Below are 16,698 nucleotides of genomic sequence, written 5' to 3'. Positions count from 1 at the left end.
CGATTAGAGATTCAAATAAATTTCTTGAGCTACCTATCACTAATTCGTATTATCCAGAGAGATTGAGATTGTATCATGAAAGACATGTTTACAAAAAATTACAAAAAATACTATTTTCCTGTCCATTGAACCAAAACCAGTGAAACAACAGATCATTTCATCCTCTGGTGACAGCTGTCGTTGAATGTGTAAGTCCTCTGTAGCCTCATGTGTCCCCCTGCTGGACCCGGGACTCCTGCCAGAACTTTGTCCCCATGTTTCTCTCTCTCTGCTTTTCAACTGTCTGGATGAAGGAGGAGGCGAGTTCACTACTCACAGATAACAATGTTCCACTTTTAAAGCATTCTGCACACAATGACAATGCAAAGTAATATTGCACACGTCAGCCCAGTTGATTGCATAACCTTTCTCAAAAAAAAAAATATTCCACAGCTTCACTTCAATATCTTCAAACAATGACACAAATGTTAAAATGTGATTTGAAAATGATGATATGACAGAAAGTCGTTCTGGAAAGATTTTTAAGCATATTGTTTTGGTTTTATAGCTCACAAAAACTACAAACACATTTTCTGCAGCAGTTTTTGGTAGATGTTCTTTGCAATGGTTCTGGTAATTAGCTTAGATTAAATTAGATTAGATTAAATTGTATTGCAGAGTGTCATTACAGTAATTATAATTGTAGGTATTACATTAAATGCCACAATAATGATAATGCCAACCAGAAAATGCCAGACAAAGTTAAGCATTACCTGGTCAAGGAGACAAATATGACCAAGATCATTTTAGGCAAATGGTTGTGTAGTCAAACATCAAAGTAGAAGAAGAGTAAATCTTGGACTTAATTTTATCAGAAAACGTGCATAACAATGCTAATGTTGCTCTGAAGTCGTTTGTCTAATTTTTCCCATAATAACTTTATCAGAACTGAGTTTTTTTTCAAGTTAATTGTGAAAGAAAACATTTCCTAAATTACACACAGCGAGAAATTGAATTATTGATGATTGATGATTGATTTTCAATCATCCAGGTTGTAGTATAACTAAAAGTGTCCAGAAGTCTTAATTTAGTACTATTCAAATACTGATGTATTAAGAAACACCTGCTTAATCTGATCTATTTAATGCCCCTCTTGTTTTATTGTCCAGTTAAATACAGTATATTGACTTGATGAATTGTTTGATAATCAATATATATTTGTTCATCCATTTAAGCAGAATACTGATTTTCAAATCTTGTTCAGGTGAACGACATTTTCTTGCAAACCCACACACGTGTTTTTACTTGTGGTTGATTAGACCTCTGCTCACATTGAAGCTGGATCGAGTTGAGCAACATGATGCTACCAAGCATGATACAGGTGAACCATACTGTATGCTAATTCTATACAGTGTTTACTTTCATAGTATACTATGACATGTCAACATACTTTTATACCAACAGGAAATTATGTTGTTGTTGTTGTTGTTTTTTTGCCCCAAACATTTTAAACACAAGATTAGAGAGCCTGTTTTATAGCACTGGTTGTCTATCAGTAGAAAAATAAACAGTGTTGGCACTGCATTGGTATACATTTTTGGATGCATGTCACTTTCTCACTGGAACTTTCTGTTCCTTCTCTTCCACCAAGTTACCATCTGATGCTCTTGGATATTTGTAGTATATTAGAAAATGCATCAGCTCTGTGTTTTTGGCCCTTTACATTCTCTAAATAAAGGCTTCACAATAAGCGTGAATGACAAACAATGTGACTGGTAAAGCTCTAATAGTGTAAATAAGACTTTTAGGATATTGTTGGTGTTTGTAATGAAGCCATATTGTGACATTGCATGCTTTCCAGTGGTGGAGAAAACATTTACATCATTATTACATTTACTCAAATACAGTTTTAAGCTATTTCCTGAATTTGTTGCTACTTGTCCACCTACATGTTAGATGACATATTGCACTTTTTACTACAATGAGATTAGATTTTGCATAGTGCAATATTTAGTCTATTATTGGGTCATACAAGTCTTATAAAACCAAATGAAAAATCTGTCATAGAATTTAGATCATTTCAACTAGGTTAAATAGAAGTCAACTAGTTTTATGAATTTTCTAGAATATGTCATCATGTGTCTTCATTTTAATTGTATCCCTTATTGTGTCTTTTAAGAATCTCACAATTATTTCTATGAATGTTCTTGAGACAAAAGATTAATTAGACATCCTGACATTCCTTTCTATTATTCTAGGAAATAAATCCAGTATATGATAAAATCAGCTCCATGATCAGCTAATGCTGTACATGCTAATGCATACTGTAGGTGATAAAAACACACAAAAGGAGCACTCTGCTTTATAATTACTCATGGCTTTGATACTTCAATTACATTTTGCTGAATTTTACTGAAGTGAAACGTCAAAGATAGGACGTCAAAGAAGTTACATTTCAAATGCTGTCATTTTAAACTGTTTGGCTTTGGAGCCGTTTCTTTTCTTTGCATGTGCACTCGTCATCTTCCTTGATCTCCTGGATTTAAAGGTCGACAGTATGGAAACAGCTCTTGCCTGTGGTTGTACTTTCCTGGAAAATATTCAGGAGGACAGAAGTGTATGAAGACGAAATAACTGATGGCTCCCACTACTGTTTAATACTTTTAATGAATTAAGAAGATTCAACTGGTCTTGTTAGATGATGATATAACTTTTATTTTGTCAAAACTGTATTTTAATTCAGCATTTCCTTTATTTTTGAAATAACATAACATTACGTACAGAAGGCACTTACAAAATCAAGTTAAATTACAGATATTGTTATTATAAACATTAAATTAATGATTAAAAAAAAAATGTAATGACAGAATATAGACAATAAATGACAGCACCATTGGCAACCCTTAAACAGTACATCTCAAATAAAAATGTAGCATGATTTGATTCTACAGTACAATAGAAACAATACTCATTAATGCAATAATGCCCAGGCTTAATCATCAAGATAAAATGTGTAAAACTCAACAGTAATGTTTTTCACTAGTCAGAGGTTTGTTATATTTTACATATTAGGCTTTGTGGTTTCAGCTCTGTGCAAGTCCTGGTACATCTCTATTAGACGAGTGGCCTCCCTCTGTCCTGACAGCAAAGCACCATGGGTAGTGGAATAGTATTTTCTGTGGGTTGCCTCTCCAGCGAACAGGACCTGTAGAGGCTGAGGAAGGAGGAGGGGAGAAAGAGATAAAAGATTTGAGAGAAGAAAACCAGAGCAGTCAATGTCATCCTGACATTTGTTTGGCCTCCTGCGCTGCACTATTTTTTATTTTCACCACTTGTTAGCGCTCTACATGTAGGAGGCCGCAGTAGCTTTCCTTGAGGCGTTCAGATTTCAGTTTGACAGGGTTGAAGGACTTCAGCGGAGGGGTCATACCATTCCTTCAACAGTGTCAAGTGCGCAAACAACACCCCCCCGCCCCCCACCCCTTTCCCCTTCACCCAGAACACCTCAGGTTTCATGGTCTAGACTGCGAGCCAGAAAACAGCCTGCATAACCCCCCCGACACCAGCTGTATTTTCTGCATGTGCGGCGATGTGACACGGTAGTGATGACATCGCCGCATTAGCCATATGCTCTCAGAGTGCATGTGGAGAACAACATTCATCGTGCAATATAAATAATATGAAGTAATTATCTTAAAAAATATACAATATTTTATTTTACAGGTCCCTTAGTTTCATATAATTCCCAACAAAGACACTGATTTAACTTTAAATAAAGTTTTGTTCAGAACTTCTATCTATTTCCAATTAACTGGTATCATAAGCTAGAGACTATATTAGTCAGTACACAGTTGTACACAATTTACTGTAGTTTTGTTACTTATCTTACACTTAGTAATGCCAGTTAAGTAACAAATGTACATATTCTAACCCAAACAACAATGTTTTCCTAAACCTAACCAAGTACTTTTGTTCCCTTAACCTAACCAACTTTAGTTTTGTTGTTTGTAAGTATGTAAACCTACTTTGGATGTTTATTTTGTAAAAGACACTGTATGCATATGACGAACAGAAAACTGTTTAATTTGAAAAGACTGCATGTAACAAGTGGAAGCTGATAAGCTGTCCCTTAGTCCAAAACTGACGATAGAGGGGCCCCAAGACCACCATAGTTTTAAGCATAAGGCCACTGATCAAGTGTGAGTGAGAATGTATTGCCAAAAGAACTGAAACCGTACCCTTTTCAGCTTAATTAAAAATATTATTTACTGCATTTTACACCGCACTGTGCAAAATTAAAGAAACATGCAACGAATGAATGCAATACCAACACTACTAACTGTGGCCTAACACTACCAATAAATTGAGTCTGGCACCTTTCTGACGCAGTCTAACATTATAAACTTCATCAGGGCTACTGAACTGATTTGAATGGGCGAGATGTTCTTATTAATCTGTCCACCCACTGTGTTGTCTGGTCGGTGTCTTACCGGAGCCTTGGTGCTGTTGGCATAAGGCAGAGGTGTGGCCAGCCTCTCACAGTCCCCACCACTGGATCCCACCCTGGTGAAAGAGTAGGAGCCTCGAATGAAGGGGTTACTGCCCCACGAGGAGCGCAGGACACGCCAGGGCTTAGGAATGTTAGGGTTCCCTGTGGCACATACGGACAGAGAAACTTTATGACCATTATGGACAGTCTGGCTTCAACACAATCCAGTGCATTACAGAACAAAACCAGTTCAAATTAAGAGTGTGGTGGCTGTCAGTTGAGGCCTTTCACTGGTAATCTGCCAACTCTGATCAACTCGTGACCCTCTTTGAGCAGAAAGGCACCAGCGAGTCTATATGTAATTAAGCAACAGCTGAGGGGATTAAAGCACGTTGACCTAAATGAGGAATGTGGTTGTGTGTGTGTGTGTGTGTGTGTGTGTGTGTGATTTAACCTCTGCAATCTGTAGGAAGTCCACTGACCTCATCGCGACATGACAGTCACTGCTTCTACACTCACACTGTTACCTATTTCTGAGGCAATCACTATTCCGAGGAATAACTGACTCATTCTTACAGTACATTCAACACATTAATAAGCTATTCCCAAACAATGAGCCAACCTATTACCATGTTATGAAACCTTTTACATTCTATGTTGCAATCTGCAAGAAGTGCTGCGCCTTGAGGTAACTCATAGCAGCAACATTGGGCAAGCTTCAGAGAAAATGAAACACCCATAACATTTGTGTCGCAAGAAGAAGGATGTATTGATCAAATGTGAGTTAAAGTAAATACCTTTTCCCCTTATTCACCTTCATGTTCAATCCTTCAGCTCAGTGTTGCTTATGTGGTGGTAACACCAGACCAGTTAGCTGCTGCTCACTGGACACGAAAACACCTGAGTCATCCAGCTGTATTATCTGACAACCGTTTGTCGCGATAAAAAGCTACTTACATCACAGCTGAAGCTGATGTCATTTCCTTTATATGAAATGCAACTGTTTGTTTGAGTCTCAGCCTTCCCAGGCTATTGAGTTAGTTTTACATGAATCAATTCTTAGTGAAAGATTAACTAGAAGAGAGTTGGAAGACGTCTGTCTGTTTTCTTTCATAAAAATTGTCCTGACCTGTAAAGCGCCTCAGCAACTCAGTGCAGGTCTCGGCCACTGTTTCGTCATCGCAGCGCTCCATGTACAGCGCCTCCTGCCCGCAGATCCAGCCGCTCAGCATGTAGCCGTAGCGCTCGGGCGGGTAGAGGACATCAAAGCTGCAGATCTTCTTGTACCACAGCTCCTCGGGGTAGGCCAGCTGTTCTAGCTGAGCTTCATCCTCCCACACAAACTGGATGCTGTTGCACTCGGGGCTCCAGAAGGGCTCTTCAAACTCCAAGAATATTTTATCGGTGGTGCTGATGCCCAGCTTTTCAATGGCGAACACTTTGTCCTCAGGCAGAGAGGGGGTGAACATGGTCTCGTGGTTCTGCTTCAGGACGCCCAGAGAGGCTGTGATGATCACATGGTCAGCTGTGATCCACTCCTCGTCCTCACACTCAACGTAAATGGGGTGACCCAGGAATAAAGGGTCCTCGCGAGGTTGGCAGCCGTGGTTGTTGTCATTATGGTTGTTGTCCTGGTGGGTGTCGCTGCTCTTGGCGATCACCTCCTGATGCTGAGCTGAGTAGTTCCAGTGGATGCAGCGGACCGGTTTGCTAAGGCAGACGGTGCGAGAGGGCATGTCCTGGGCCAGGAGCTCCACGACCTTCATGAAACCTTCAGGAATGACATAATGTGCACCAGGGATCTCTGTCCACTCGCCAAACTCACTCAGAGACACCTCATCCATACTGGGAGAGCTGCTTTCACAACTCTCCACCTAATGCAGGAGAAATATCAACACAGAGAAGGTTTGGAGTCAGCAGCCATTTCATACTGATGTTCTACCGGGCAACACTACAGAGCATCATTAGACACCGAATTAAAGCATGGTTTGGCAACCTAACAGTGAAAATTGCAAGCCTGCACAAAGCAGCAATGAAGGTAATTGTGAAGAAAGCCAACAGGGCGTCATTAAACAAAAAGCCCTGGGGAACAGCAACAATTGCTCTTCTCCGAAGATGAACCTCTGGCATCAGGGAGAAGAATCCGTGTGCAAAAAGGGCAAATCAAACCGTTTGAAACAATCGTTTGTTTCAGCCTCCATCAAGCTGCTGAACTCTAATGCTAAATCTTAGTGTAATAGAGCAATAAATACACAAGCACTTTACCACTTTAGCACTCTGCACGTTTGCACCTTCATTCTGTACAGGTTCCTTTTTAAGCTGCTGTGTTGTCAAATGTCTCTTATGTTTAAAAATGGTTTCAGAATGTTTTTGTGACAAAATTAACACGCGGCTCATTTAATAGTGAGCTAGCATGGTAGCGGTTAGCTGGTGGCCAATGTGCCGCAACCGTCTGTCTCTTCTCTGCTGCAGTTCACAACAGGTTCTGGTTTCTGTGTCTTTGTGTGTGAGCGGTAGCGTATCTAGGAGCACTCCAAGGAATGTAGCACTGATGTAGCACCCACGTTAATATGTTAAATGGCTGTTGATAGCAAATCCCAGCGAGGCACAATTTCAATGAAGGTGTTTTCATGCAGACGATAACATCGGGGAGCTGCAGTTTTAGTTCTTTTAGAACAAAAGAAAACCTAACCTCCAATGTGAAAGGAAACATTGTGTTTGGCTGCCTCACACAACTTATATTTCTTCACTGTATACAGCAGGTGAGTTAGAAGCTCAACAAAAGATTTACCAATTTTCATCATATGCCTCTTTTACACCGCATGGTTTCGGCTCAATCGATCTTCTACTACTTACTGCTCTATTTTGGTTTTCTATTGACTGACAAAAGTCACGGCGAGGATCTGATACCTGGTACTTATTTTTTTATCACCTGTCGAGATTCTAAGCGAGCTGAGCCGATAATAAAAAGTACAGTTAAAACACTATAGACCACTAATTGGTCAGAGAGACGGAGAAACAAACAATAACTTGTTGCATCTTCTCCATGTGACAATTTTCTGCATTTCTCTGTTTAATATAATGGAAAATGTATGTTTGTATACCAACTATGTATCATTTTCATATCTTAATGATTCATGAATATAAGTCTCACACACACACCTTGAGGTACTGTTGAAGCATGGACAGTTTGAGCTTCTTGGTGCTCTCAGAATCATCAGGATCCAACATAATCTTCTTGCGCACCACATCCCGCGTAAAGATGCCGACGCTGTTCTGGCTCTCAGCGCAGACAGGCGTACCATTCTGGAAGAACTCCTGAGTCAGCTCATACACCTAGTGCGGGGTGATTGGGAGAGGAATCGGGAGGACAATGAGAGAGGATGTAAAGGAAGCAGACAAGAAAAATAAACCAGTTATGGTCAAATCAGAATAGATCAGTTCAGTACTTGATGTTAAATGGTGAAGCGCAACAAGATGGAGAAACACCACCGTTAGCACACATCACAGCACTTTAGTAAGAAATGCTGTCAGCGGCTACAAGAGCAGCGCATTGTTAAGGAGAAGAACACAGAAAGAAGAAAGTAGGAAAAGAGACTTGTTGATACACTGAGGTGATAATTCACCACAAAGACTTTAACCAAAACCTGCAGAACAAGTACTGCAGGTGCTTACGGTATTGTTTGGTAAAGGTGGAGCATTAAGACCAGATCTGCTTTCATTGTGTCATTACAACTTGATAATGAAACAGAACTTTTATATAATTCATTATGGTGTTGGAGATTGTATCTCGCTGATTCTGAAACAATTAGTTGATCAATGGAAGCAGACAAGAAAAATAAACCAGTTATGGTCAAATCAGAATAGATCAGTTCAGTACTTGATGTTAAATGGTGAAGCGCAACATGATGGAGAAACACCACCGTTAGCACACATCACAGCACTTTAGTAAGAAATGCTGTCAGCGGCTACAAGAGCAGCGCATTGTTAAGGAGAAGAACACAGAAAGAAGAAAGTAGGAAAAGAGACTTGTTGATACACTGAGGTGATAATTCACCACAAAGACTTTAACCAAAACCTGCAGAACAAGTACTGCAGGTGCTTACGGTATTGTTTGGTAAAGGTGGAGCATTAAGACCAGATCTGCTTTCATTGTGTCATTACAACTTGATAATGAAACAGAACTTTTATATAATTCATTATGGTGTTGGAGAGTGTATCTCGCTGATTCTGAAACAATTAGTTGATCAATGGATTAGATTATAGTCAGAAAATTCTGATCATAGGTTTGCATAATTTCACTATCTTTATATCATGTATCTGTCTAATAGAAAATAAAAAATAATTTTAGTTATCAACTTTTACAGCACTCCAGGACAAAGAAAACACACACGATTAGCCCCTGTGCCGTTTATATACAAGATGGTCGTAACTGCCCTTGCCCCAAACATACCTGTTGGGCAATAAGCTTTACTTTGTATGTATAGCTTGTGAATACAGCACTTGCCTTTGTCTGAATATGGAGGATACTTATGCCCGCTCCCTGCCCTTAGCCTCTACATCCTATTGTATGTAAGTATTACATACATACAGTGGTATGTCACACACACACAGGAAAACACAAGAACCATATAAGCTAATCACGAGCTGCAAAAACATACAAAATAATAGAATACATGAACAAATGGTCAAAGTTAACGCTTCACTTCAGTTTACTTTCACAAGCTGCAGTGCACTAGAGACAATAGCAGGCAAGTGTTGTGGCTATGGAGGTGATGGTCAGGTCAGGTGATCTGCCGTTCACTTTTCTTCATATGACATTGACCATAATCCTGGTCCATATCACTCTGAAGCATGTCAGTCTGGGCTGAAGGACTTCATAAAGAGAGACAAAAGTGAGGTGAACTGAAGCATGGACTAATTTTTCTCTCTTTTCATTACACCAGCAATTGAAAACACATCCTGGAGGCTTTTAGACGTCAACTTTATTCATATACCTCAAAACAGCAAGTTTGTTTCAAAGAGTGTTATAATATAGACAACAGACACAGAAACCATGATGAGGATTTTCAAAGGCAGAAAACTGGAGGAAGGTGGACAGCATGACTATACAGGGTTGAACAATGCAATAATATATTCAGTCTTTAGGATGCTGAACCTGCCACAGTGTCTGTAAAGGTGTTGGGGGTTTGAGGTGTGAACTTCCATAAAGAAGATTTAACACAAGGAGACAGAATGGGTGGGTCGATTTGGACCTGACATCACACAGAAAACAGGGTTAATAAAGATGAAATCTCCCTATGAGTGCCACATACCTTTTCTCTGTAACTGATCCTCCAGAGGTGACCTACTTAAACTACGATAATCATTCTCTGACAGGAGCCACTATTTTGTACATATTCTCTATTCAATCTCATGTATCTGTGTTTTGATGGCTGCATCTTTCTATGAAGAGGAAATATTCTAGATGTTTGTCAAATTTCTTTACACATTTCCCCAAATTCAGCGTATTCAACGTATTTTCTCTCTGTGGAACCATTTGGATCTCCATGAATTTACACTTTTGCAGGTTTGAACAATATTTGGCCACAGAGCGTTCGTTTTTAAGGGTCTTGCCACTAGTTACTATGGCTATGCTCCATAACTTTACTTACATAAACATATTTGTAAGGTGATGTAAGCACTTGCTGTGCTCTTATCCATGCATGCATTCATTTTATGCATATAAGTGAATTCACTATGCGTGCCTGTGTGCACATGCATCCTCTTACCTCGTTGTACAGGTCACTGAACTCCTCTACCAGGTCTTTGGGGATCCTCTTCCCGATGTTGGTCTGGTAGTGAGCCACGCCATTCTTAGTGTACAGGCTTATGCGTCCCACGCTCCTCTCCCCGTCTGTGGTGTGCTCCAGCAGCCCATTGTCCTCTGCAAGGTGGTAAACTGGGTTCCCGTTGGCACCATGGATCCAGGTGGCTCCAAGCTCCAAAGTAGCTTTTCCTACAAAAAAAGAGAGGAAAGACACACACACAATGAGAGTAAAAAAATTAAAATCTCTTTGAACTGCTTTGTTCCGGCAGAATCACACCAGAGTCTTACATAAATGGACAGTTCAAGGAGGAGGTCAACCAATTAACATACTGCAGTTGCTTTAGCCCGCTGGAATACCATTCATTTGATATTTTTCCTGAGGAGGATGGATGCCACACTTCATATGTTTTAGGTTAATTTATAAATTTAAAAACAGACCATTTCAAATACACTTATGGCTGAATGCTTCTACAATTACATAACATCTCGGTACATAAACAAGCCTTTACGTAACAGACACAGTTATTCGTGTGCCTCCCATCCAAGTTTAGGTTTAATAGTGCAGAAGGTATGATTTTACGCTTGACCTCTTTTATTTGCATATATGTGTATCTGTGCTGCGAGCATATGTTGTTCCCTACTTGTTTATTCTTGCCAGTTGAAAGATTTGGCCAAAAACCTTCTCTGGCATAAGAACGGCAGTTCAGTTGACTGATACAGTCTACCAGCATTGCTTGAACAGATGAAGTGGAAAGCACCATTTCTTCTTTTGGGACTAGACATGCATCCGATAAGTGCATTCATTCAGGTTATTTAAGGAAACAAAGAGTCAACGTATGGCTGGCTGATTGGATTGGTATTCTAAGTAAATATCAGCATTATTCTAACCTCTTTTGGTTTTCAGAAGATTCTTTGTTCTTGTATCAACAGTAATGTTGTGTTTTGTCTAGCAGAAATTGTTACTTGGAAGAAATACTTGTTGTTCTTTAAGAACAGTTCACTTCTTGTCATTGCAGTGATACATAACAACATTCCTTCTATAAAACCACATATTGATGGAAATAGTTTATGCGCTAAATATGCAGCTACAACCAGGAGGACGTAAGCAACTTAGCATAAAAACTGGAAACAGCTAGCCTGGCTCTGTCCGAAGATAATAAAATATGTCTACTTGCACTTTTAAAGCCCACTAATTAACACATTATATCATGTTCATTTAATCTTTGTAAAAAACAAAGTGTAAATGACATGCTGTGACTCAATAGGGAGTTAGCAGTTAGTTAGCAGTCGCCTCTTGGAGGCTAGCTGTTTCATCATGCGTCCAGTCTTTATGCCAATGGTCATATTTAGATAACCAATCTTCTCATCTAACCCTCGGCAGGAGAGCAAATGAGCATAATTTACAATATGTCTGGCTATTACTTTAAGTTTCACTTATGGATTGTTACCACTTTGTAGTCAGGATTTGCTTGATGAATTGTAGGACATCTGAACTAAAATAATGCTCTTTAGTTAAAGAAGGACAATCTATAATAACCAATTAAATTGCTCTATGTTTGTAAAAATTAAACGGCAGAGGTATTGTACCAAATAAATGTTTCAGTGTTTAGGTGTTATTCATGGATACATTACAAAGGTAAGTTTGAGGTAACTACAGGTAAACGGAGACTCTCACCGAGCTGAACACTTTGAACTCTCCCGCCGACGTGGTCTGACGCCTCTAGGACAGTGACATCCGTGAAGCCGTTTTTCAGGAGGATCTTAGTTGCAGCAAGGCCGGCCAAGCCAGCACCAATCACTACTATTCGAGGCTGCCGATGAGTGCGTAGGCCGCTACTAAGAGGATCATCAGTGCTGTCTGACGAAATTTCCCAACTTTGCATGCCGTCCAAGATCCTCTTCGATGGAGTCTCTGAGAAAGTTTTTAAAAACTCAAGTTAAAAAATGTGCGAAAGAAAGATAATGATTTGCCCCAAATCATGCCCCACCCAACTGTTGGTTGGGTGGGGCATGTTGGGTTGCAGGTTGGTTCCTCCTATACACTTATTATATCATATCCCTGATTATTATATCATATCCCTGAACTATCATGTGCGCATGTGATTATAACTTTGTAAACTACATATTAGATCTACCTTGTGCACACAATAAATGATCTTGCACATATTGTTATGGATACAATTAATACTTCCCGCAAGATAAGAATATATATTTCAGGACTCCTTGAGAAAAGAAACAGTGTCCATGTTGCTTTGGATAACCCACAGAATATGCTTTGTATAAATAAGCAGTTCTCGCAGAAACTCTGAAAACTGTTGAAGTTAGGTCTGTGGATTGAAATAGGAAAAAACTGTCAAATTTTTTAATTCTAATATTATATAATAATATAATTATTTCTACCTGCTGTGTATCATGCTGTACGGCATTGTTTATTGAACACAAGGCCACATAAGAAGTCCCTGTTTCCAGGAGACACAACTCTATTATTATGTCGATCAGAGAATAAATTACAAAGAAATATATAAAAAATATTATTGCACCTCTTAAATTATACTGAAATTGCTCAGGGACACTCACATTAAGAGTGAAGAATACACAAGCAACCTTGTTATTCTAGCACACGAGGCTGCTTGCTGTGAATGTATGGACAGCTGTGTGTGAGAATAACACAGTGGGATTCCAAGCCAGGGGAGAAATTAACCATATTACAGTAACATTATTAAGTGCCATGTTAGATGTACGCTGTTGTAACTGTCAAGCTTTTAATATGAAACCGGTCTGTTGTTATAGTCCTGACATGCAGTAGCAACAATATCAAGTCCTGAGGTAAGACGGCAATATCCTGCCGTTATACATTACACAGTTTAGATCACGCAGCAGAAATAATTCAGTGTTCAATTCAACGTATATATATGTGTCATCTGATCTGACCTTATGACCTTCGGCCTGAAAGTGGGTCAGCGATGGCACAGATTTACAGGCGTTTCCATTTGAAGTGACAATATGACAATATATATTGAAAAACTAAATAAATGTCAGTCAATGAACTGGATTGCTTTGTGTCAGTATTGGATTTTCACATGATTTGACGATATTTTTCTCTGGTTATTTTTATCTACTATGTTATCCACAGTCAATTTGTGAATCCATTTTCTGGAAAATGTACTATATTGATGCATTGTAACAATAGAGTATTTGTTGTACAATCCTTTGAGATTACAATTTTCACAGAAACAACAGAAATATATTGAATTACGACTTTGTTGTGTGTCACAAATAAAGCCATGTTTCAGTTCCAGTTGTCTCTTTCTCTGGACCTCCCTCAGCCATGAATACTTTGCATTAACACCAAAAACACAGTTTAACTTCACTTTTAATCATCAGTTCGATTTCCCAAATGGACTAGTTTTGGGCTTCAAAGAAAAGTAAAGGGTGAGGTTTGTACTTGCTTGATTCTGGTTGTTCTAAGTTTGGACTCATGGTTTAATGCACTTATTGTAAGTCGCTTTGGATAAAAGCGTCAGCTAAATGACATCTAATGTAATGTAATGTAATGTAATGAAGTTGGTTAATTTTTTATTAAATGTAACAATCAAATATCATTAGCAGAATCATCTAAAAGGATAGAGATCCTAAAATTAGGTTTATTCACAATGTTAGACAAACCAACCAACAAAAGGCCTTTCTGTGATTGTTCAGTGACACTTATTTATTGAATCTGTTGTCTTGAATTGAGGCTGACATGTTTGTTTCCTGAGCTATTACATGATGTTTTCAGTAGTTTCAGTATACTCTGACTGCTGCTCTTTTATAGTCCACAGCTGTTATAGGTGAGGGTCACAGGAGGACAAGGCTTTGTGGCAAATGACAAATGTAGACAACACAGTACAATTATATAGGGTGTGAATGTTTCCTGCCGAGAGATATCAGAGAGCAGCTGTTGAGTTTTCCATTTTTTGCACACATTATTCTTCATAAAACATTTTAGGTGTAGGCTTTAACTTTTCACTAAATGAGTCAAACAAGGTCAAAAGACTGAGAAGGAAAACAACATTTAAACTGTAACATCTTTGTATTCAAAACTCCTTATTATAGCTGTAAAGGTTCAGTGTTCAATCGTAATCTGTTAATGCTTCTTTTTTTTTAACCAAAAAACAACCTACCGGATTCTATGGTTACATAAGAAACACTGATTCTAAATGAATTACAGGTGTAATTCAGTAACCGCCTATGATCACATCACACACTGGGCCCCATAACAGATTGTGCATCCATCCCTAGTTGCTTGTAATTATACCACGGCTGGTTAATACTCTCGCCACATGCCGCCTCATGCCTTACACCCCACTGCAGATTAACGTGTGGGCTGGCCTTGGGTAGATCGGCGGCTCAGGGTGGGGTTGGGTGGAGTGAAGAGGGAGGGGGTTACCACTGACCTAGAAATGTCAATCTACCATACAGTGCATCTGCCGGTGGCCTTTTCAAGAGCAGAGCGAGCCTTGAGCGGGAATATCTTAATTTCATGAGTCTGACTACCCGTCTCTCATCTCGACTGCTCTCCTTTCTTCTAAAATTGTGGACATTGCTCTTTCCAGCTGTGTCCACACTCACATCTGCATTTCCTTTCAATCAGTTGCATGTGAGTATTAGCATGGTAACAAACATTTCCACATAAAAAAGCGGATTCTGAGGGCTTAATACCAAAGGCCAAACATTCCACACTTCTATCCCAGTTCTGATTTTTAAGCTGGGATGATGGAGTGGCGGCACCACGCAAACACACACACACACACACACACACACACACTCACATGCTACTGTTCACACTCTGTATGTTCTCCTGGTGCATATAAAGAGTGCACTGAGACTAGTGTAGTATTCCCAAAGGTACACACTATCTTAATGTATTCAATTACACAATGATAGTTGGAACATTATACCAACAGAGAGAGAGATGATAGCAAAAAAAAAAAAATGTGGATATCACTTTCTAATAAGGACCACATTTGTTAATTTGTAAGTGTTAGCATTCATAGTCACAGATTAACATTTCCAAGTGCAGGCTTGTTAGAAAGTTAGAAAGCTATGGCTTTTTTTCTTAGACCTAATCTGAGCTTTCTTGATCTTTTATTAGTAAATGAATACTGACCTATAACGCACTCGAACACTATGTATTAACCAGTAAGGCCGTCTTTAGTTCGAATTTTAATTCGTTAAAAAACGTTATACAATTTGATAGATTTGAAACTGGTACCAAGATGCAAATAATGAAATGACAATAAAAAGTTGTAACTGATATCGAAAAATCAAAAAAGGAAAAAGAAAAAAAGAAGGGTTTGATGTCATCCTACATGCTGCGTGGCTGGAAAACTCATCTGCATTGGAACATCCTTTACTGCCACGTATAAGCTGTGATGCCAAAGTGGCAGCAGTTTGAAACAAAGCGAACAAGTTCAGTTGAGTTACTCCAATGATTGGTCCGGGAAAGACAACATGTGACATCGACCCAATAAAGCACCAAACACAGTTTAATGCGGACAAATAAGAGCGAAACACAGGAATCCACCTTATTCCAGGCAGAGCAGTGTGTCCCACAGTACATCGGTGTAACCGACTTGTCATCTGAGCTGCGGTCCCTGAGTTTACACAGGTGTTGCGTGTGCAGCGGTTTCCTGTCTTATCAACACACACATTCAGTGTAACGTACACGCAGCGTTGGCCACTTCAGTAAATAAGCTGCTTTCCAGCGATATATGTAGCTTACGTATGCACACAGACTGATCTTTTTGGTCCACGTTTAAAATCGCCACAGTCGCCATCACCCACCGTGCCGCTGTTAAAATAATAATGATGTGATATAATGTTTTAGTAGAGCAGCTGGTTACCTGACTCTCGTGGTCTTCAGCTTTAAAACCTCAGAGTGCTCCGCGTTCCTTTGTGGCCGTTTTGCCTCAGACCGGCTACGCTTTGTATTTATGCCTGGAAACCAGAAGCAGCCAGTTTTTCCCGTGGCCGCTGCCTTCTCATTAATTAAATATGAGCATGGATGACGACAAAGACCAGCCCTCCACTGAGGCTGCTGTCACGGAGCTGCACACACACACCTACACACACACACACACACACACACACACACACACACACACACACACACCGTGTGCTATACACGATAACATAATTTAAATCAAAGAGAATTGAATACTGTAACAACAACAATAATAATAATATGAAGCTGATCATTGTCTGACTTATAAAAGGTATATTACATTTTCATATATTGGGCACAAGATATCATGTGAAAATATCCTGCAATGTGAGACATTATTTAAAATATGGTCACATGTTCTTTATCAAGTACAATAGTATTTCACATTTAAGGGGACATTTTATGCTCCGTTTGTTTATTCCCTAAAAAGCCCAG

At 39.3% G+C, this 16,698-nt stretch overlaps 1 protein-coding gene across 3 annotated transcripts; it reads right to left on the bottom strand.

Moving 5' to 3' along the window:
- Positions 1 to 2,668: 2,668 nt before the first annotated feature.
- Positions 2,669 to 16,332, bottom strand: smox (spermine oxidase). Of its 3 annotated transcripts, none has more exons than XM_034531194.1 (7): positions 16,163 to 16,331; positions 11,953 to 12,189; positions 10,240 to 10,466; positions 7,631 to 7,804; positions 5,598 to 6,342; positions 4,470 to 4,630; positions 2,669 to 3,193 (listed from the first exon to the last, which is right to left on the bottom strand). In XM_034531194.1, exons 2-7 carry the CDS (start codon positions 12,158 to 12,160, stop codon positions 3,041 to 3,043), a joined length of 1,668 nt encoding a protein of 555 aa, XP_034387085.1. In that variant the 5' UTR covers positions 12,161 to 12,189; positions 16,163 to 16,331; the 3' UTR covers positions 2,669 to 3,040. The 3 variants fall into 3 exon arrangements, 1 of the variants encoding a protein (XP_034387085.1); XR_004609388.1 differs by lacking the exon at positions 2,669 to 3,193 and adding an exon at positions 5,266 to 5,352 and having other exon boundaries at positions 4,523 to 4,630; positions 16,163 to 16,332; XR_004609389.1 differs by lacking the exon at positions 2,669 to 3,193 and adding an exon at positions 5,283 to 5,352 and having other exon boundaries at positions 4,530 to 4,630; positions 16,163 to 16,332.
- Between the last annotated feature and the right edge of the window lie 366 nt (positions 16,333 to 16,698).

This window comes from Cyclopterus lumpus, chromosome 1, assembly GCF_009769545.1.
Source record: "Cyclopterus lumpus isolate fCycLum1 chromosome 1, fCycLum1.pri, whole genome shotgun sequence".
In the NCBI taxonomy this organism is placed as follows: domain Eukaryota; kingdom Metazoa; phylum Chordata; class Actinopteri; order Perciformes; family Cyclopteridae; genus Cyclopterus; species Cyclopterus lumpus.
Note: the sequence above shows the minus strand (reverse complement) of the source record. Positions and strands in the feature narration are given on the sequence as shown.

Coding starts and splice junctions, on each gene's coding strand:
- smox (XM_034531194.1), bottom strand. CDS start 12,160: ATGCAAAGTTGGGAAATTTCGTCAGACAGCACTGATGATCCTCTTAGT. Junction 7,805..10,239: donor TCAGTGACCTGTACAACGAG/GTAAGAGGATGC, acceptor ACCCCGCACTAG/GTGTATGAGCTGACTCAGGA. Junction 4,631..5,597: donor GTTGCTGAGGCGCTTTACAG/GTCAGGACAATT, acceptor TATGTGCCACAG/GGAACCCTAACATTCCTAAG.